This window comes from Papilio xuthus, unplaced genomic scaffold (assembly GCF_000836235.2).
Source record: "Papilio xuthus unplaced genomic scaffold, Pxut_1.1 DF828780.1, whole genome shotgun sequence".
In the NCBI taxonomy this organism is placed as follows: Eukaryota; Metazoa; Arthropoda; class Insecta; order Lepidoptera; family Papilionidae; genus Papilio; species Papilio xuthus.
Window position 1 is genome coordinate 5,280,424 of NW_013529869.1, and position 20,083 is coordinate 5,300,506.

General features: G+C 46.4%; 3 protein-coding genes across 4 annotated transcripts; 2 read left to right on the forward strand and 1 right to left on the reverse strand.

Moving 5' to 3' along the window:
* The first annotated feature begins 462 nt into the window (after window positions 1–462).
* Window positions 463–13,726, forward strand: l(3)80Fj (lethal (3) 80Fj). 2 transcript variants are annotated; one of them, XM_013326693.1, is made up of 40 exons: window positions 463–513; window positions 588–605; window positions 676–778; window positions 1,319–1,514; window positions 1,638–1,821; window positions 1,910–2,074; window positions 2,158–2,410; window positions 2,514–2,692; window positions 2,871–3,068; window positions 3,153–3,311; window positions 3,402–3,561; window positions 3,777–4,106; window positions 4,239–4,438; window positions 4,558–4,736; window positions 4,815–4,944; window positions 5,025–5,105; window positions 5,181–5,404; window positions 5,492–5,697; window positions 5,785–5,949; window positions 6,028–6,158; window positions 6,234–6,370; window positions 6,444–6,675; window positions 6,777–7,010; window positions 7,189–7,383; window positions 7,471–7,599; window positions 7,688–7,811; window positions 7,916–8,152; window positions 8,268–8,447; window positions 8,591–8,880; window positions 8,963–9,158; window positions 9,283–9,797; window positions 9,874–10,011; window positions 10,105–10,446; window positions 10,574–10,839; window positions 10,972–11,149; window positions 11,240–11,386; window positions 11,494–11,724; window positions 11,807–12,472; window positions 13,060–13,281; window positions 13,521–13,726. In XM_013326693.1, the coding sequence occupies exons 2-40, from the start codon at window positions 591–593 to the stop codon at window positions 13,656–13,658; spliced, it is 8,055 nt and encodes a 2,684-aa protein (XP_013182147.1). In that variant the 5' UTR covers window positions 463–513; window positions 588–590; the 3' UTR covers window positions 13,659–13,726. The 2 variants fall into 2 exon arrangements, with proteins under 2 accessions (XP_013182147.1, XP_013182148.1); XM_013326694.1 differs by lacking the exons at window positions 463–513; window positions 588–605; window positions 676–778; ... (5 more) ...; window positions 2,871–3,068; window positions 3,153–3,311 and having other exon boundaries at window positions 3,426–3,561; window positions 3,788–4,106.
* Window positions 13,727–14,296: 570 nt separating this feature from the next.
* Window positions 14,297–14,832, reverse strand: LOC106128355 (selenoprotein M-like). The gene is given in 2 exon segments (NM_001312762.1): window positions 14,297–14,622; window positions 14,698–14,832. Coding segments are annotated over 2 exon segments (342 nt in total). The 5' UTR covers window positions 14,797–14,832; the 3' UTR covers window positions 14,297–14,379.
* A 502-nt stretch (window positions 14,833–15,334) lies between these two features.
* Window positions 15,335–19,975, forward strand: Dronc (Death regulator Nedd2-like caspase). The gene is made up of 8 exons (XM_013326879.1): window positions 15,335–15,828; window positions 15,944–16,127; window positions 16,366–16,449; window positions 16,730–16,846; window positions 17,030–17,211; window positions 17,372–17,545; window positions 17,987–18,053; window positions 18,126–19,975. The coding sequence occupies exons 1-8, from the start codon at window positions 15,697–15,699 to the stop codon at window positions 18,338–18,340; spliced, it is 1,155 nt and encodes a 384-aa protein (XP_013182333.1). The 5' UTR covers window positions 15,335–15,696; the 3' UTR covers window positions 18,341–19,975.
* The last annotated feature ends 108 nt before the right edge of the window (window positions 19,976–20,083 follow it).

The following is a 20,083-nucleotide window of genomic DNA, read 5'->3' on the forward strand; positions in this document are numbered from 1 at the left end:
GGATAGGCTAAAAGCCGTAGTTTTTGTTTCTATTTGATTTTCGTTTTTTGCTGCGCAGAAGGCAGTAAGTAGTTTTTAGCGGTAGTAAGAATTCGAACAAATAACAATGGATGACATTAATGCATTAACCGTTAGTAACATCAATAAACACGCTTAAGTGGAAACGATGCAAAATGGCAAAAGCTGTCATTTCCAAACAATGACCTATCCATTTTTAGAGGTTAGTGTTTCTGTCCATTACCGTTTCCGTCAATGCTTTGTCTATGATCTTTCTAGAAAAATGTATTTAAACTCAGATTTTGCCTTGCTAAAAACCATTGATGAAACTTTTTTAAAACTACTCTAGAAATTATTATTTCATTTATTTTCTAATTTTTGAAGAAATCTTTCCGTATCTGATAATCACTGGCAATTATACTTTTGTGACAGTTCTTTGATCCAGTTCCCCTTCCCTCACCTCATTTGTCTCTTTTACGTCCGAGCGAGCAAAGCAAGTGTTTTGGTTAGGGTTAGGTGGGCAAATTTTGATCTGTTTTCTTTACAGGACAATTTGTAATAAATATACAAAACTATCTGAATGTTTGCAGAAAATGGCAGATACAGAGGTGATTTTCTAAACCCTTTATCTAATCATACATCAAACCAACTATTCTGGTAACGTACGTTTCATTACAGGTATTAAAGAAATTGAAAGATGTCCCATTTAAAATCCAGACCGCAAGCTTGAAAGAAAGACGCGAAGTCATTGAAGAAATTCAAGATGTATTAGCCACGCCAGGTAATTAGTTATTTATTCAATTATCGTAACTGATATATGTATAAGATAGTACATATCAATGAAGTGAAGTTATTAAACGTCGGGTATCGGTCCCTAGATTTATTGATCCAATGCCCAGGTATTTTCAGGTAAGTGCATTCAATTCAATGAAGTGAAGTTAGCTTTCAATTTCAAAATATGCCTGTATGTCATTTTGAGTACTGAGACATAACTTTAGGTTTTAATAATACACACATTTTGTTGAAAAATAGTTACACTCTTTAACTACATTTATTATTGTTTCTTAGTCCTAGGAAATATTTCAAGAAGCCTTTATATTCTGCCTACCCATTTTGTACTGTATTTTTGGTACTATAACTATCTTCTAGTATTTAATTTAAAGTAACCATATGATAGGTAAGTTTAGTTATTCAAACATAGGGTTATATTTTACAGTTTAACATCTTTTGATCATATTTAACATGAAATATATTGTTTGACAGTAAGGCAAGAAAAATGTCAGTTTCTTTCATATGTATCTAGTGTAAATATTCTCTTCAGGTATAACTGAACCAGCAGTTAGGTTTGTCTGCCGTGTTGTGACATCAACATTGCACCGCTACAGGGATACAACATCACAATTTTATGTCAAAACTTTGCTAACATATCTTAGTACCAACCATCGTGAATGGACATTGCGTAGTTTCCTACCATTGTTACTTGACATATCAGAAAATTTACGGAATACAGTTACGTCGTAAGTAAATTTTCCATACAATAAAACTAAATACAAATTGCAGATTATCTGATACTTCACTGTATATTATTCTAACGTGTTTTTGTGAAATAAATTTATTCTTATTCTTAATTTTTTTTTTAGTAAAAGTACGTGCCAAAGTGGTCTGTTTGCATTGCACTGGTCAGCTGTAGTGGCTGAATCATCACTTAAGAACACAGATGAAGATGGTGTTGACTACAATTCCTTAGTTTTATCCCAAGCCAATTTGTTGGCTGTGGTCACGGCTTATGGAAACAAGAAGAAAAATAATAAAGCATTTACTGCTGTATGTATATTAAAATTAACTAGTGCTAAATTGTGTACAAATGTTAATGAAATTGTGATTGGGTGATATAATTATTTTTCGATTTTAGTTGCATGCCTCATGGAAAGCAATTGGTAAGACAAAAGCCACCAAATGGTTTGATGTCCTCAGCACATTACCAGCTGACTCTGGTCCCCAAGTTCCCATCATTTTCTCTGCCCTTTGTAGACATTTTAGGCAAACTGGAGATGAAGAGATTGTCATTAGTCATAAGGTAATATTATTACAAAAATATAGGTCCATGCACAAAGATTGTTTTTAAATATTGTAAGATTAATCAAATAAATATCTGGACAGGCAAAAATGATGGATAGCTTCATAAAGAGTCTGATCAGTGTTAAAAACCGTCCCAATGCACACTACATCAGTGGTTGCGCAGACATGCTGCACATGGTGACCTTGGAGGATGTCAAGGACTCCTTGTTGCCAGCTCTGCAGAAGGCCATGCTTCGCAGTCCCGAGACTATCATTCAAGCAGTCGGTGAGGTGTTTGCCAATCTGCAATTATTTGTCGATGGAATTGCAGTCGATATTGGCAAAAGTTTAATAGGTATGGATAATTGTAATCTTAAAAATTATTGTATTTTTATACAGAGATGTTCACTTTAGTATATGACATTGGTAATAGTGAACAAGATTGTGGCCTTGTGCAGGTAATCTGCATTCAAAAGACCAGTGGGCTCGAGCAGAAGCCAACAAGGCGCTAGGGCACCTAGCACGCCGATGCTCCGCGCTGCCGGCCGCGCGCACTCTGCTCACCAGCGCCTTTGCCGAGTACCACGGCGCCAGCGGGAAACTTACCTCCAGCGAAGATAAAATTGCTGTACTACAGGTCAGTATACAGGCCATACTTCAAGAGTAATCGGGCAAACAAAGGATGCATATTATTTTTTCTAATATACTTATGATCACAATCCCATCTATAGTAGTTCATGTAGCTCACAAATGAACTGTATAATAACAGTCCAAACTGGATTTATACAAATATGTCTGGAATGGTTGTTTTTTAGGGTGCGGGTACACTAAGTGAACTAGCGGTGAGTGAGGAGGACTTCACGGCGCTGTACGAGGAGGCGACGAGTCAGGTGGCACGCGTGCTGGACAGCGAGTCCCACGAGCGCACCCTTTGCGTGGCGCTCGACGTGCTCAGCCTGTGGACGCAGCGGCTGCGGGCACCGCTACACCCCAAGGTCTATGAGATATTCAAGGTGTGTAACGAGTCGACCTGCAAAGAATTAAATATTGATTCCAATAAATCACTATGTTTAATTTAAAACATATGTTATATGCAGAAGAACTTGTCGGCAAAGAACAGTACGCCGGCGGTTCGGAGCGCGTACATGTCGCTGGTGAGTCGCGCGGTGCGGGGGGGCGTGTCCGCCGCGCATGCGCAAGCACTCCGCCCCACGCTGCTGACCACCCTCGAGCGCGCCGCCACGCAGCCGCCACAGGTGATCATCCACACATACACACCTAGAATATCAGTAAATATATGTAACAAAATATTGTAAAACACTGGTATCATTCGATCCATTTTGTAGCACCCAGTTTTAAACGAGGCGATCTCGGCCATGCTGGGCTTAATACTGATGGACGAGGAGCGGCAGCTGGCCTCGAAGACCGCGGTGTGGTCCATGCTGGTGCACCCCGAGAAGCATGTGCTGCTGCAGGACCGAGTGCTCGCCGCCGCACCGGATGATGGTGACTAGACCTTTTTTACTTTTCTATTGTGCACATACGAAGTTTGTGACCATTGTTTGTATTTGAATTAGTTTGTTATTTTATTTTCAAGAGTGACTTTCTATCGGCAAATCGGTTTATTGCAATAATTTTTAAACTATGTGATTCGTTTAGTGTGTCAGTTTATCTTAATTGGTGCTGTGATCGGTTGCACTATAACATTTACCCCTTTATAGTCCTAACGCAGGTGGTGTTGGTATGCAGCGCGGCGCTGGAGCGGTACGCGGCGGTGGCGCGCGACGGCGGCTCGCCCCTCTACCGCGCGCTCGTCCTCGTGCTGCTGTCCACCGCCAAGCCGGTGCGCACCGCCGCGCTGCGAGAGGTCAGCTCCCTCCTCGCCAGGGAGGACCGGGCGCAGGTGGCCCGCTTCCTGGCCCTTAAGCTCAACGAAGTGCTGGAGGAGGGCAAAATATTCACCACCAAGGAGAAAACTTCCCCTGAAGAGAAGACCGAAGTTACCGGGAAAATTATTCTAGATTGTGTTCATGCCATTTGTTCCTACAGAGGTGAGATCTCTTGTCATTACTGCACTATAAGTTTTTATCTTTGATCGAGGCCGAGAGTTCTGTGTTTACTTATATAATTCATTAAGCTAATATATTAAATATGAGAAAATGATGTTTCATATTATTGTACAGATTACCCTTCTGACGAGTTGGAGAGGCTAGCTATAGACATCCTGCCGAGCTGCCACCACCCGGTGGCGGCGGCGGGCGGCGGTGGTGGGCGCGCCTGGCTGCGGCTGCTGGCACACCTGCGCCTGCAGCCGCGTGATCTCGTCGCTCGCCACTGCAGCCACCTCAGGGCCACCTACATAGACGGATACACGCCCACTCCGGTACAGCGCGTTGAGCTTTTACATTCTGTCATGTTTTCGGTTTATTTTATATTTTGGAGTGTGACATTTGTGATCGGAGCTAAGCAGGTTGTATAATATGTTGTGGTGTTGTTGTGCAGACGATGTCCAACATCGTGTCCTCCCTGGTGGCGGCCAACGAGCAGGCGGTGGGCGGCGCGGCGCTGGCGGCGGCGCTGGACGCGCTGCGGGCGCCCGACCTACTGCGCGTCTCTCGCGACGAGTACTTCGTGTTCCTCACGCCACCCGGCGACCTCTACGACAAGAGCGTCGTGCCGGGGTACTACTGGCTCTCACTAAACTTATATATTATTTACATGTCACTGTGTGATGTTAAGTGAAATACTTGTATTAACAGCAATGATGACGGCAAGGAGATGAATTTGAAGCGCGAGAGCAAGGCGTACAGCTATAAAGAGCAGCTGGAGGAGCTACAACTGCGCCGCGAGCTCGAGGAGAAGCGGCGCCGCGAGGGCCAAGCTAAGCAGGTGCCCTCGCCGCACACGACATCTACACAATATTTCCTTTTTTTAATACCATTTTTGATTAATCTAATGTATTTCCTCAGGTGCCGCTGAGCGCTAAACAAAAGGAAGCTATTAAGTTGCAGCTGGCCAAGGAGAGCATTATTCGCGACCGGCTCACCGCGGTAACTAACTGCATATATTTTGCTGTAACTGCCTGTGACGACTCGGGTTCTAACCGGTATTTGTATGTGGAACAGCTAAACGATCGCGTGGTCGTGGCCGAGCAGCTGGTGAGCGCGGTGCAGGCGGGTTCGGCGTCTGCGGTGTGCCAGCAGGCTAGGCACTTGGTGTCCGCCGTGCTAGCTGCGTTGCGAAGCCCACTGGCCGCGCCGCGCCTCGCCCCGCTCTTCCTGCGCCTTCGCCCTGCCCTGCTGCCGAGACATGCCCTGCTCGGTGACACCGTCGCACGCGTCGCACTCAGGTACGTACGTCCTTAGCACAATAGCAAATATACACAGTCATGATGTATGCACAGGTATTATTTTTATATCAACAACAATCGAAACAGATTACACAAGCCGCAGTGTGACCTGGAGCCGTGCTGGGAGGAGGAGGAGTTGGGCAAGGCGACAGTGCGCACCATCGGCCTGCTGCACGCCGCCACCGTCGAACCCAAGCCCGGCGCCGAGGCCGATGCGTCTGCGCCGCCGCCCTCGGCCATCACCCACCTAACCGCTCCCGGCTTCTGCTATATATTCCCTCTGCTCAAACAAGGTGTCATATATTTGAAACATCTTTATAAAATTACAAATACTGTAATCAGTTTGACCTTTCTTACTATATGAGTTTTTTGTATGTCAGGTCTGACGGGTCCTGCGCGCGCGGACGAGGCGGCCATGGTGAGCGGGCTGGCGGTGATCGCGCGCCACGCTCGGCTGCGCGGTGACCCGCTTGACCCTCGGGACATGCTGCGCCCCGCCCTCCTCCCCATCGACCACATGTTCCGTCTTCTCATCGACGTCATCAGTGAGTCAAACGCGCACGCACGAACGCACCTACATGTTTTTAAGTATATTATAATAATTTTGCGTATTGTGTACGCAGGCAACACGAGCAAGCGCGTCCAAGCGGCGGCTACGCTAGCTTTGCTGGAGACAGCTGAGTGCGCCGCGCGCGGCGACCTCTCCCTCGACGATGCAACCTGCCTGCTGGCCGGCCTGCAGAATCCACAAGAGGTCGCTCGCTTTCTTCATACCTTATGTCCTTCAACTAAATATATTTTCAAAACAATGTACGATTTGTAAATTCAGGTAGTGCGCGACGCAGCACTGCGCGCACTCCTCTGCGTCGCCGACTGTCTGTCGCCTCTGCTGGACGATCTCGAGCACGGCTTAGAAATTACAAAGCGACTATATATTGCTACATTTGATGTCTCCGAAGATAACAAGTAAGCTATATTTTGATCAATTTTAAGTGTAATGTATGCGCAATGCAGTTTTTTAACACAGGTTTGGTCGCAGGAAACTGGCCTACAAGTTGTGGAGCATGGTGCCGCGCGCGGAGGCGTGGCTGAGCGGCGCGGAGGCGGAGCTCGTGCGCGAGCTGGTGCGCGAGGTGCAGCACCCCGCCGAGCCGGTGCAGCGCGCCGCCGCCGATGCGCTCGCGACGCTCGTGGCGCGCGCCTACAGCGCGGACTGCGCCCCAAGCCGCGTCATGCACATGCTGCACGACCTCTACGTAGAGAAGTACCCCGTCAGTACCCACCGTTACTTACACGAGATATTAAATACAAAACAAAATATACTTTAAGGATCCCCATTCTTTAGGCATTCTGATGCAATGGTTATGTACAGGTAATCCCCGCGAAGCTGGATCAGTTCGGGCACGAGCGTGAGGCGGCGGTGGATGAGTGGGGCGCGCGGCGGGGCGCTGCGCTGGGGCTGCGCGCGCTGGCGCCGCGGCTGACCGCGGAGGACGTGCCGGCCGCCACCGCGTTCTTCGTGCAGCGCGGCCTGGCCGACCGCAGAGATGAGGTGCGCGAGGAGATGCTCGCCGCCGCCATGGCCGTCGTCGACCTGCACGGCAAGGTAACTCACACTCACACATTTCAACTTATTGTGTTATGTGATAAAATGTTAGCCGCATCTATATGAGAAAAGTTGTTATTGGAAATTACTATTTTGGTTTACTTACTCTATATTTCTTTTACACACGTGCATTGATGTGATTGATGTTTATAAGTTGAGTAATCCGTACGTTTTACAGGAGACGTTGAGCAGCCAGCTGCCGGTATTCGAGAACTTCCTGGACACTGCGCCCAAGTCCGGTAGGTTCGACGCGGTGCGGCAGTGCGTCGTGTTGCTTGTGGGCTCACTGGCGCGACACCTGGAGCCCCACGACGCGCGCATCCGCCCCATCACGCTGCGCCTCGTTGCCGCACTCTCCACGCCCAGCCAACCGGTAACCGCCCACATTGACGCCCTTATACGATGCTTTATCTTAGTTTGTATTCCTGCACCTAGTCAACGTTGACTTTGTTGTGTTCAGGTGCAGGACGCGGTGAGCAACTGTCTGCCGCACCTGGTGACGTCACCCGCGCTGGCGGCCGAGATCCAGCCCATCATGAACAAGCTCATGAAGCAGCTCCTTACCGCAGAAAAGTACGGCGACAGGAGGGTCAGTGGAAACCATCACATTTTAGATAGGTTTATTGATATACATTTGTCAAGAAGATTCATCCTGCACGATTCATAAATTGTTCCAGGGCGCTGCTTACGGTATTGCGGGTGTGATCAAAGGGCTCGGCATTCTCTCGCTGAAACAATTGGACGTCATGGGAAAACTCACAGAAGCCATACAAGAGAAGAAAAATTACAAGTATCGCGAAGGTGAGATCAATTCAATTGATGTCTATGTAACTAATTCCTAAGACATGACTAATGTCATATAAACATGGTGAGAACGTATTATGCATATTGTTATGTGGTCGCAGGCGCACTGTTCGGCTTCGAGATCCTGTGCTACAAGCTAGGGCGGCTGTTTGAGCCGTACATAGTGCACGTGCTGCCGCACCTGCTGATGTGCTTCGGCGACAGCTCGCAGTACGTGCGCGCCGCCGCCGACGACACCGCCAAGCTCATCATGAGCAAGCTCAGCGCGCACGGCGTCAAGCTCGTGCTGCCCTCGCTGCTGCAGGCGCTGCAGGACGACAACTGGCGCACTAAGGCTGGTATGTAACACGACACCCCCTCCCCCCCACCGCCCCATAAGCGACAACTTTTTCACTATGCACTATTTTATTTTGTTGACTGTTAAACTGTTGAGGAATAAGAATGTGTGTACAGGTTCGATCGAGCTGCTGGGCGCAATGGCGTACTGCGCGCCGAAGCAGCTGTCGTCGTGTCTGCCCTCCATCGTGCCCAAGCTGATCGAGGTGCTGAGCGACTCGCACACCAAGGTGCAGGAGGCCAGCGTCGAGGCGCTCGGCGTTATCGGCTCCGTCATACGCAACCCCGAGATACAAGGTATCCGCCGCCTGATCACTACACACTAAACTAACTATTTTACATTATTACAAATACATATTTTCACTCTCCTCATATTTTCATTCATTATAAATGTTACTTTTATAAAATGTATTTATGTGTGCTTGTGTTCGGCGTTGCAGCGATCGTGCCGGTGCTGCTTCACGCGCTGAAGGACCCCTCCAACATGACTTCGGCGTGCCTGCAAACGTTGCTCGACACCAAGTTCGTGCACTTCATCGACGCGCCTTCGCTAGCCCTCATCATGCCTGTCGTGCAGCGCGCCTTCCAGGACCGAAGCACCGAGACGCGCAAGATGGCCGCGCAGATCATCGGCAACATGTACTCGCTCACCGACCAGAAGGACCTGCTGCCCTACCTGCCCAACATTATCCCCGGACTCAAGAGCTCGCTGCTCGACCCCGTTCCCGAGGTCAACTGCGCCCCATCGCTTCATCTCTCTTATGGATCACTGTCACCGCATTGTACTTAAGCCATGTGTGCACGTGTGGCAGGTGCGGTCAGTGTCGGCACGCGCGCTGGGCGCCATGGTGCGTGGCATGGGCGAGAGCAGTTTCGAGGAGCTGCTGCCGTGGCTCATGCAGACGCTCACCTCGGAGTCGAGTAGCGTGGACCGCTCGGGTGCCGCTCAAGGACTTTCCGAGGTCGTCGCCGGTCTCGGCGTCGAGAAACTGCACAAACTTATGCCAGGTCCGTCCACGACTCTTAACACCCGCAGGAAATAATATGACTGTTATATATTCAATATAAATACTACTATTTAAATTAAATATTTGAATCGTTGAGTAATATAGGTTTGTTGTGTGTGGGGCAGACATAATAGCGACTGCGGAGCGCACGGACATCGCGCCGCACGTGAAGGACGGCTACATAATGATGTTCATCTACATGCCGGGCGCGTTCACGGACGAGTTCACGCCTTACATCGGCCAGATCATCAACCCCATCCTGAAGGCGCTGGCGGACGAGAACGAGTACGTGCGCGAGACGGCGCTCAAGGCGGGCCAGCGCATCGTGACCTTGTACGCGGAGTCCGCCATCGCGCTGCTGCTGCCCCAGCTCGAGCGCGGCCTCTTCGACGACAACTGGCGCATCCGATACAGCTCCGTTCAGCTGCTCGGCGACCTGCTCTACCGCATCTCCGGCGTCTCCGGCAAGATGAGCACCGAGACCGCCTCCGAGGACGACAACTTCGGCACTGAACACTCGCACCGCGCCATCATGAGCGCGCTCGGCGCAGAGCGTCGCAACCGCGTGCTCGCTGGCCTCTACATGGGCCGCAGCGATGTCGCTCTCATGGTGCGGCAGGCCGCCCTGCACGTCTGGAAGGTACCACCCACGCAAGTCATACATTAAAACGCATTTAAATCCGGTGGATTTTTACTAAACGATTTTATCCGTGCAGGTCGTAGTGACAAACACGCCGAAGACCTTGCGTGAGATCTTGCCGACGCTCTTTGGACTGCTGCTGGGCTGCCTGGCCTCTACCAGCTATGACAAGCGGCAGGTCGCCGCTCGCACCCTCGGTGATCTCGTTAGAAAGGTATGCCTATTTAATTATTTGAAATGTTACAATAATAAATGAAAAAAATATGCATTATACTTAACACTGATTGTATGTGTGTGTGTACGAAAGCTGGGCGAGCGCGTGCTGCCGGAGATCGTGCCCATCCTGGAGCGCGGGCTGCGGTCGGACCGCGCCGACCAGCGGCAGGGCGTGTGCATCGGTCTCGGCGAGATCCTCGCCTCCACGTCGCGAGACGCCGTGCTCAGCTTCGCGGACGGCCTGGTCCCCACGGTGCGCACGGCGCTCTGCGACCCGCTGCCGGAGGTGCGCATGGCCGCGGCGCGTACCTTCGACTCGCTGCACGCCACCATCGGCAACAAGGCGCTCGACGACATCCTGCCGCCCATGCTGGCGCAGCTGCACGACGCCGACACCCAGCGTGCGGACGCCGCGCTCGACGGCCTCAAGCAGGTAGGTTGGCCACCGGTTAACACTAGGTGCTCCTTTTGGCTGTCGTATATTTAGTTTACAATATCTATAAATTTGTATGTATAGCAAGTTAGCATAATTTAAAACTATATAATGGATCATTATTTAGATAATGGCTATCAAGTCGCGAGCCGTGCTGCCGTACCTGATCCCGGTGCTGACGGGCACAGGCGGCACGGGGGGCGGGGCGGACACGCGCGCGCTCTCAGCTCTGGCGGCGGCGGCGGGCAGTTCACTGTCGCGCTACTTGCCGCGCGTGCTGCCGGCGCTGCTAGCCGCGCTACTTGCGGCGCGCGGCTCCCCTCATGAAGCCCGAGAGTTAGACCAGTGCCGCGACGCACTCTTGCCGGTCGTCGACGATGCGGGCGTGCGCTGGTAATCATTACTCCACCGTTTATTTTACCTAAAAATAATGCTATTTTACCATTTTTGCACGTAGAAACACATCCAATTGTCCCATTCTGCTGTCCATATATAGGTTGTAAAATAGTGTGTTTGTGTGCACAGCATCATCGACATGCTGCTGGAGGCGGTGCGCACGAGCAGTGGCGATCGGCGGCGCGCTGCGGCCGCGCTGCTTTGCGCGTTCGTGTCGCACTCGCGCGCCGACCTCGCGCCCCACGTGCCGCAGCTGCTGCGTGGACTGCTGCTGCTCTTCGCCGACACCGACCGCGACGTGCTGCAGGTCACACATTCACTCACATGCTTCGGCATAATATCTCATTTGATATTACTATTTTAGCAATAATAAAAAAATGTGTTTGTGTTTTACCAGATGGCGTGGGAAGCGCTGTCCGCACTGACGCGCACGCTGGACGCGGAGCGGCAAATGCAACACGTGAGCGATGTGCGGCAGGCGGTGCGCTACGCCGCCGCGGACCTCAAGCCTGGTGACCTGCTGCCCGGCTTCTGCCTGCCCAAGGTGCTGCCCTAAAATCAATTATAATATAGAAACATTGATAATCCCTAGCTCCACAGGAAATAATATTAAAATGAAATAAAACTAAAAAACTTATCCTTCGATGTCAGGGCATAGCGCCCATCCTGCCGCTGTTCCGCGAGGCTATCCTGAACGGTTTGCCAGAGGACAAAGAGGGCGCGGCATTGATGCTGGGCGAGGTGATTCGGCTGACGTCGGCGGCCGCGCTGCAGCCCTCCGTTGTGCACGTCACCGGCCCGCTCATCCGCATCCTCGGCGACCGGTTCAACGCCGCCGTCAAGGCCGCCGTGCTCGAGACGCTGGCCGAGCTGCTCTCCAAGGTGCAACGAGTGTTTGGTGCTTCTTCAAATAATATTATTCAAAAAATGAACAATATGTAAACGAGTTATATTGTTGCGTCAGGTGGGCGTGATGCTGAAGCAGTTCCTGCCGCAGCTGCAGACGACGTTCCTGAAGGCGCTGCACGACAGCAGCCGCACGGTGCGAATCAAGGCGGGGCTGGCACTCTCACAGCTCGTACTCATCCACACGCGCGCCGATCCGCTCTTTGTGGAGATGCACAACGGCGTGCGCAACGCGGAGGACGCGGCGGTGCGCGAAACCATGCTGCAGGCGCTACGCGGCGTGCTCACCGCCGGCGGTCAGAAGATGTCGGAGCAGCTGGCGCTGGCCGTGCTGGCCACGCTCACCACACCCGCGCTTCTCGCACACCCCGACGATCCCCCGCGCAGCGCCGTCGGCGGCTGTCTAGGTGCGCTAATACAGTGGCTGCCGACTGCGCACCGCGATGCGGCCATCGCCCACCACGTGCTGGGCGGCTCGCCAGCGGAGGACTGGCTGCTGCAGCACGGCCGCTCGTGCGCGCTCTTTGTCGCGCTCAAGGAGAGCCCGCAAGAGATCTACCGCGAGCCATTCCTCGAGCGCGTAGAGCGCACGCTGCTCACCCATTTGGCCAGCGAGCGCGCGCCCGTCGCCTGCAACGCCGTGCGCGGCATCGGCTACCTCGCGCGCCATCTGCTGCAACACGACCGCCCCCTGCCTCACAACTTGCTCTCGCAGTTCGTCAGGGTGAGCACGCTACCTTAACGGCCGCGCTCAGAAATGCACTTCAAAGATTACCCTATTTTAATTGTAATATGTAGATTTCGAGTGCTTATTTAACAATTCATTTATTACTTATTTCGATAGCACATCACAGTATTCAATATCTTATTATCACTTCTGATACTGAACTATATTTACGTTCATCATCAAAGTTATCTTTCTGTGTAATTGTTTTGCTTTAGTAATATTTTGCCGCGAGCACAAAACTGTCTTATCACAAAACACATCCACCGACAGTTTTATATATATGATAACACTATTATCAAGAAGCAGTCATCACTTACTGCGACATATTTTTATGACGTCATTTATTCAACATAAATTAAACCAATGACACACTTTGTATCGATTAATAACATCGTCCTTGAACAACTCTGGCAACATTATCAAGTATAAGATATTTACCGTTTCTCTTATAACAATACATTTTAATGAAAACTAAATAATTTGTAAAACAATTACTATCATATTGTTACAAATTACGATAATGTCTTTCATAGAAATGACATCTTGTAGTTATAGATTGAGCACATTTGTATCGCACCAAACAGAGTATGAACCACTCGAGCAACGAGGTGAAGCAGCTGATGGCGCGGGCGAGCGCCCTGCTGGGCCGCGAGGCGCCGCTGGAGGCGTGTGGCGGCGAGCTGCTGCGCGCGCTGCTCCCTGCCCTCGTCAATGGCACCAAGGAGAAGAACACCTACGTGCGCGCCAACTCAGAGCTCGCCCTTCGCGCCGTGCTGCGTTTGCCGCACGACGAACACTTCCACCAGGTACTCATCGTCTCAACACGCCACACGCACAATGATTTTTAAACTTCATTGGTATGCTGCAGTCAAAATATTCAGTGCCCAAGGAATAATGGTCCATAAGAAAATTATGAATCAGAGATTGGACTGCTATCCAATAATGTTTTACATGTAAGTACATCCATTGTCGTACATGCAAACTTTCCCATTTAAAATATTAATCAGTAACCAAAACAGATGATGTTATGTATGTGTTGTTGCAGAAATGCTTGGTGCTACTGGAGGAGGGTGCGCGCGAGGCTCTGAGCGACGTGGTGGCCCGCGTGCTGCGCCGTGCGCACGGTGATGCGCGCGATGCCCGCGACCGTGACGAGGACCTAGACTGCACGCTGCTCACCTGAGCCTCGCCCCCTCGCCCGGCCCACTGCCACCTCACTATATTATAATATAAATATCTATTGTTAATGAAGCCACATACACTTTTATTTCAACCCCATTTTGTGTTATTCCTGTTAAGAAACTTTTCCATAGTAGGAAGCCTTAACAACCTTAATTTACAGCCAGCATTGCAGTGAGCTGACAAGTTGACTTCTGGGCTCTAATTACTTAATGTAGCTTTTGGGAGGTCACAATGACTTCAGGGTAAAAAAAAAGAAACTGAACATTTGAATGAGGTATATATTAATTTTGTATTGTCTGCAACTAAGATATTTTCCAACAAAATATAAGACCACTACTGATATTAGTTAACTTGTAATTTGTCAATTTTTTTTATTTTGTATGAGCTAGTGCCTGATTACGGTCCCACCTGATGTGTGTGTGTTTGACAAAAAATATTTTCTTGTGTGTTGTATATGTAAAAAAAGCAATTATTATATTTTTTAAGTCACCATTTATTACCACGTAAATTGACATTACTGATCAAGACAAGACGCACACAACAAAGTGCTGTAATTCTAACAGAAGATTTACAGTTGGATACATTTAGGATCTACAAGCTAGAAATATGTGTAAAAGGATGGGCAAATAATAAAATTCATTTTTGAAATGTTTTTTATTCTGTACTATGATGGAATGTTAGGTAATGAAAAATGTTAAAATTCATTTACTTTCACTTATATTTTAAAATTCAGAATTTGTTATTTTCTTGGAGAAACCCTTGCTTTGTACGAGGTCATTGCATTCGGAACGAGACAGGCGTGAGAGAAGGATGCGCTCCAACTCGCGATCTTTGCTGTCCAACAGAATGAGCTCAGGATCCGCCCCGGTAATAAATTTAACCTCTAAGCGTTCATATTTGGGTGCATCTTCCATTACAAAACTTTTGACTTCAGGTAAACGGTTAAGGGAACAGCCCCTACAACTCTGAAAGTAAATTTACATAACTATTTGTATTTCATTCCATTATTAGATTAATTTCGTTCAAAAGATTATTTTTACCTCAATTCGAGCCGAAGCTATATCAGACTTCTCATAGGCTACCGTTGTAGTAATTACTACACTTACTACTAATATTAAAATATTCCACTGTTGTGCCATTTTAAAATTTATTAAAATACAAAACACAAACTAAAGAATAATCCACACACTTCAACGTCCAAACACCAAAAATGCCTATTCGATAATTGACAATTTGAATTTGACAATGAACTCATGAATTGATTGACAAAAAACAAGATATCATGACAAGTCTTTTTTTTATTATAATTTTATGACCTGGTAACATAGTGGTCATGACAAGTCCCCGATCATTCTACAAAGAGCAGTTAGGGTCAAAATGATTAACTCATCTGAATTCATCAATCATTGCATCTGCTTTCTGCCCGTGCTCTGATATTAATATTGTGATAAGACTGAAGTGGCCAATACGATAAAAACTATTGAAATCATATTCTCGTATATGCGTTTAATGTTTTTTGATGAAATTTAGATAAAATACATCCACGATACAATGTAAACTTATATTGATAATTATTATTTATCTGTTTGTTCTTTGTTATTAAAGGAATAGTATGGTGTCGATGTCACCATGTCCATGTCATAAAATTAAAAAAAGGTGTGGTGTCACTGTCAATGTCAATTGTCAAGTTACACGAACAAAAGAAAGAAGAAAGAGAAGAAAGTCATCTTTTGTGAATACGTTTTTATGAATCATGGAAATTTATTTTTATTAGTAAATACAACAATAATTTTGTAATTTTTTGGGAGCTAAAAGAATTAAACTAAAGGAGTTAGTGTAACGAGAAGATATTGACACTATCAAGTGTTTTCAGAATAGTTCAGTGAATCGGAAATCACAATTGACTGTGACCTGAGTTTTTGGAAGTAAAGTGATCGTGATCTAGATTTAGTGCTTTATACTTGTAGTTAGAGATATAAAACAAGGAGTGGGGAAATTGACATAATTGTAATAAGTTTGTGCATGAATTCATTAACAAAATGCAGAACGAACATCGCAAGGCAATACAAAATAATTTTGGTTCGCTGGTGGAGCAAACTGACCTTGATGTGATGGTTTCGGCTCTATATGAAAAAGGAGTATTTTCAGAACAAATGATCGAACCTTTTAAAGTAAGTTTTTAACTGTTTTTAAATATTTAAACTGTTGTTATAGCATATGTTGCTGTAGTTATAACCATGTTATAGTCTTGTGTTTACTTCTTAATACAATAATATTATTATTAAGGACACAAACAAGGATACAAGGACTAGAAAACGTCAATTGTACATGGACATAATGAGACGAGGGCCTGATGCATTTGGACACCTCTTGGAAGCACTGGAAGAAAATGGCTACTGGAACCTAGTTCGAGACCTGGACCCCGCCAGCTCCCTGCATCTTCAGCCCAGGACCACATACAATAATCAAGGTTATCAAATTTTTTATGTTACCAAAAACAAGTCTTGTCAGTTAATAAGGTTTCATGGATATTTTTTTTAAATCATTTTTTTTTTAGTTTACATATTAAATTATCATGACTTAGTTGACATTGGATAAACTAAATGTTCTTTATTTTTCTCTAAATAAGGTCCATGAAAATAAATTCAATGATATGAGTCAAGTAAAAATAATGGATGTTTATAATAGTTTCTATGATTCTGTTACAGATTCAAAAAGTGGGGAGAGTAACTATGTTAGTATAAGAACAGAGAGAACCAAGAGAACCAAGTCTAATGTTGAAGCCACCAAGAGTTAGTAAGATAAACATCAATCCATGCAATGGAAAGAGTAACATGTCTTTTGAGATTTTACTATTTTCATTGCATGGCTTGAAGTAATAGTTTATTTTTTTAGACAACCACCTTTGTCTTCCACATCAAGAAATTTTATTGAGATCCATTGAGTCGCTTTGGAGATATCTAGTAACAGACATCCATCTACCCATTCCTATTTATAATATTAGTAAGATATGAACAATTTGGAATGTATTTGAATCAAAGAATTGCAATCTATTTGTATGGGCATTCACAGATGAGATTCAGGCTGCTTCCTCGACAAGTCATAAGGAAGGCACGGATCCCTCTGTAGACATACCATACTTCCATGTTGTTAAATCCAAAAAGTTCTTTGAAGACAATGTAGATAAAGGTGAGACAAATAACTTACATTATTTGCTACTTATTTGAGATTAGTTTTGTGTGTGTTTTTGCTTGTAAGTATTCTTAAAAAGGGTGATCTTAAATTTTGAAGGGGCCATGAGTGTAATGTGTTAAATTAAAATGAATTTCTTGTTTAAAAGTTGTTTTGTGAATATTGTATTGATATTTCCAGACATAAAGTTGTACAAGACACGAGGGCACCAGCGCGGAATCTTGGTCATCTTCAGCTATATCCAGTTCTACAATGACATAGAAAGGTATCGCAAGGGAGTGGACATTGACTGCAAGAAGCTCAAGTATCTTTTTGATGAGATCGGTTTTTCCGTCATCGCGTACCAGAACCTCACCAAGCAGGTCAGCAATACAATGCCCATGTATCATAAAGCCACATTGTGGGCGGCCAATCTTGTTAACATAACATAATGATCTTGTAAGGTACACAAAAGATGCAATTTAGTGATGTTTGAACCGAATGTCATAAGAGAATAAGATACAAATGTGTGTGTTGTGTCAGGAGACGGAGACGACGCTGAAGCGGCTGGAGGAGGTGCTGGTGGGCACGGAGTGCGTGTTCATCGTGGTGTCGTCGCACGGGTACGAGCGCGCGCCGCGCAGCGCCGAGACAGACATCCGCTGCTCCGACGGACATCTGCTCTCCTTCCTCGACATCGTGGAGCGCTTCAACAACGCCAACCTGCCCGCGCTGCGCGGCGTGCCCAAGGTCTTCATCTCGCAGCTCTGCCGGTACACCTACATCATATTGCATACTGAGAGAAATCATCTATACATGTTATAAATTATTTTTTTGGCTGGCTGTCTGTCCCCAATGAAATGGCTCGGCTCACTTTGACAGACTTTGCAGGAAGGTAGGTGATGCACGCGGACATGTTTTAGGCTAGTGGTACTTCTGCGACAGCTAGTAATGAAATAAACTGAGCGAATGGTAGGAAGTTGCGGTTAATGAGATGATGTGCGCTGCAGGGGTCGCAACGAGGAGTGGACGTTGGTGCCGCGGCGGCGGGCGGGGGCGGGGGCGGGGTCGGGGGAGGGTGTGGGTGGTGGTGGGGGTGCGGGGGACGCGCCGGACACGCACCACCCCCGCCTGGAGAGCGACGGCGCGCGCTGGGAGGAGCCGCTGGAGCGCCAGCCCGACCGCATCTACTCCGACATTCTGATCGCCCACTCGACGGTGCCGGGTGAGCGAGTGATGTTGTGCGTGTGGTGTCGTGGCGGAGGGTTGTTGTAACGCGGCGGTTGTGGTTGTGCAGGTTTCGTGTCGCACCGGGACCCGGAGAAGGGGTCGTGGTACATCCAGGCGCTGTGCGAGGTGTTCGCGGCGCGCGCGCACGACTGCCACGTGGAGAAGCTGTTCACGCTGGTGGACGAGCGCATGTACCGCCACTTCCAGGTGCAGACCTCCTCCGTGGAGAAGTGGGGCTTCAACCGCCGCCTCTACCTGCACCCCGGCCTCTACGAGGACTGACCCCGTCTGCTGACTGTCCGCCTCGCCTCTACACGACTCCTCGAAGTACGGCTCTCTCGCTGTCCATTACGTTAATAAGTTTATTTATTTAAGCAATAATGATATTATTATATTAATCAGACCAATTAGTTTTATTGTATAAGTATATTATTTAATTAATATTCTTCAGTTGATGTACATTGTATCACTTTCAAACTTATCTTCAAAATAACATAAACAATGTGTTTCGGTCTCGGAATCTCACAAAAGATCTAAAGAAAAATGAACATTCCTCAAATAATGTGCCAAGTAAATGTATAGAAAGTATGTATTTATCTTTTTGTACAAAAACAGAATAATTTAACGTCTTTCATAAAATTGAACTTTTGTATTCATTGTTATCATGTATTTCATATTAACAATGAACTCTGCAAACATCTTTATAGTTATTATATAATATTATATTGCGGTATTGGAAAAGCAAGTTCCTACCAATACATACAAAAGTTCGACTTGTACTCGTCTCGTCATCCATATTGAGTGAAATGTTTCTCCTGCTACTAAAACCTACTGATGATACTTATTTTATTTTTAGGAATAACAACAGCTATTTTTACAAAGTAGGTACAACAGTTACATATATATTTACTGGAAAACTATATTGTCCGGTATACAAAGCCTTCAGTGTTATGGAGATCATTGACGGTTCTGCACGTCTGAAATTAACGCACTGATTTAAACATCATGTCTTCCATTTGCCACAATTAATCGTAGATTTTTTGCAACTATTTACTTAGTAATAAATTTTTTTTTCCGTCGTCCAATCTGCTATCGTGCCCGCTGTGAATCAGCCATGCCTCCAAGGATATATGGTGAATATCCGCGGGATGGTGTCCCGTTCGATGTCTGTTGTATGTCTGCCCTCAAAAAGGCGTTTTCTCAGCATAGAGCGATAAGGATGTACTGATTAAGATGAGCTAGGACTTGAGGTGTAAGATTTGATGGTGGAAATATCAATCCCAGGTTGAGGTTCTAGCTTCTGATATCTGAGGAAGGCATTGTGTAAGAGAGCTACTCGGTCTGATGGGTGTAAGGATATGTTATCTGGTAAATTATTCACTATTTATTAGATTTGACTAGGAAAAAAGTTTTGATGCCAGACGCACCGAAACACTTCGGTCACTAGATGGCGCTATTAGCGCTAGGGAGGAAGGCTAAACTCAATATGGATTTAGGATATCGGTGACTGAAGAATTCATCAAATTATTATAAACAATATACTCTACCAACTCATCCCAAGATTGTTACAGTCGCAGTAGAATTGTGTTTGTTAAAAATAAGATAAGTTTGTTTGATACTTGTGAAAGACATTGTAACATATTCACTGCCAGATTTATATTGACTTGCATTTTTTATACAATATTTGATATGTCTGTGATATATTTAGTTTTAAATGGTTACCAGGCAACGACAAAGATCCAAGGGTGTTTGGTTTTTACCTCTGTGTTTATATTAACCTATTGATAGTGATTTAGAGCAAGTATCATTTTTGATGTTTTACAGAAATGCAACAAGTTCCTAAACATTCGCGAATCTATGGAACAGCTGTTAGTGTAACGTGATTATTATTTTAAGAATTTATAGGCAATAATGTAATTTAAGTGAATTTATGATAATTTTTAAAATAAATATCATGTAATATTTTTTATTAAATTTTGAAATAAATAACCTTAAAATTAACTCCTGTCTTTTAATAGTTTACTT

Coding starts and splice junctions, on each gene's coding strand:
- Dronc (XM_013326879.1), top strand. CDS start 15,697: ATGCAGAACGAACATCGCAAGGCAATACAAAATAATTTTGGTTCGCTG. Junction 16,128..16,365: donor GACCACATACAATAATCAAG/GTTATCAAATTT, acceptor ATTCTGTTACAG/ATTCAAAAAGTGGGGAGAGT. Junction 18,054..18,125: donor CGCCCACTCGACGGTGCCGG/GTGAGCGAGTGA, acceptor GTGGTTGTGCAG/GTTTCGTGTCGCACCGGGAC.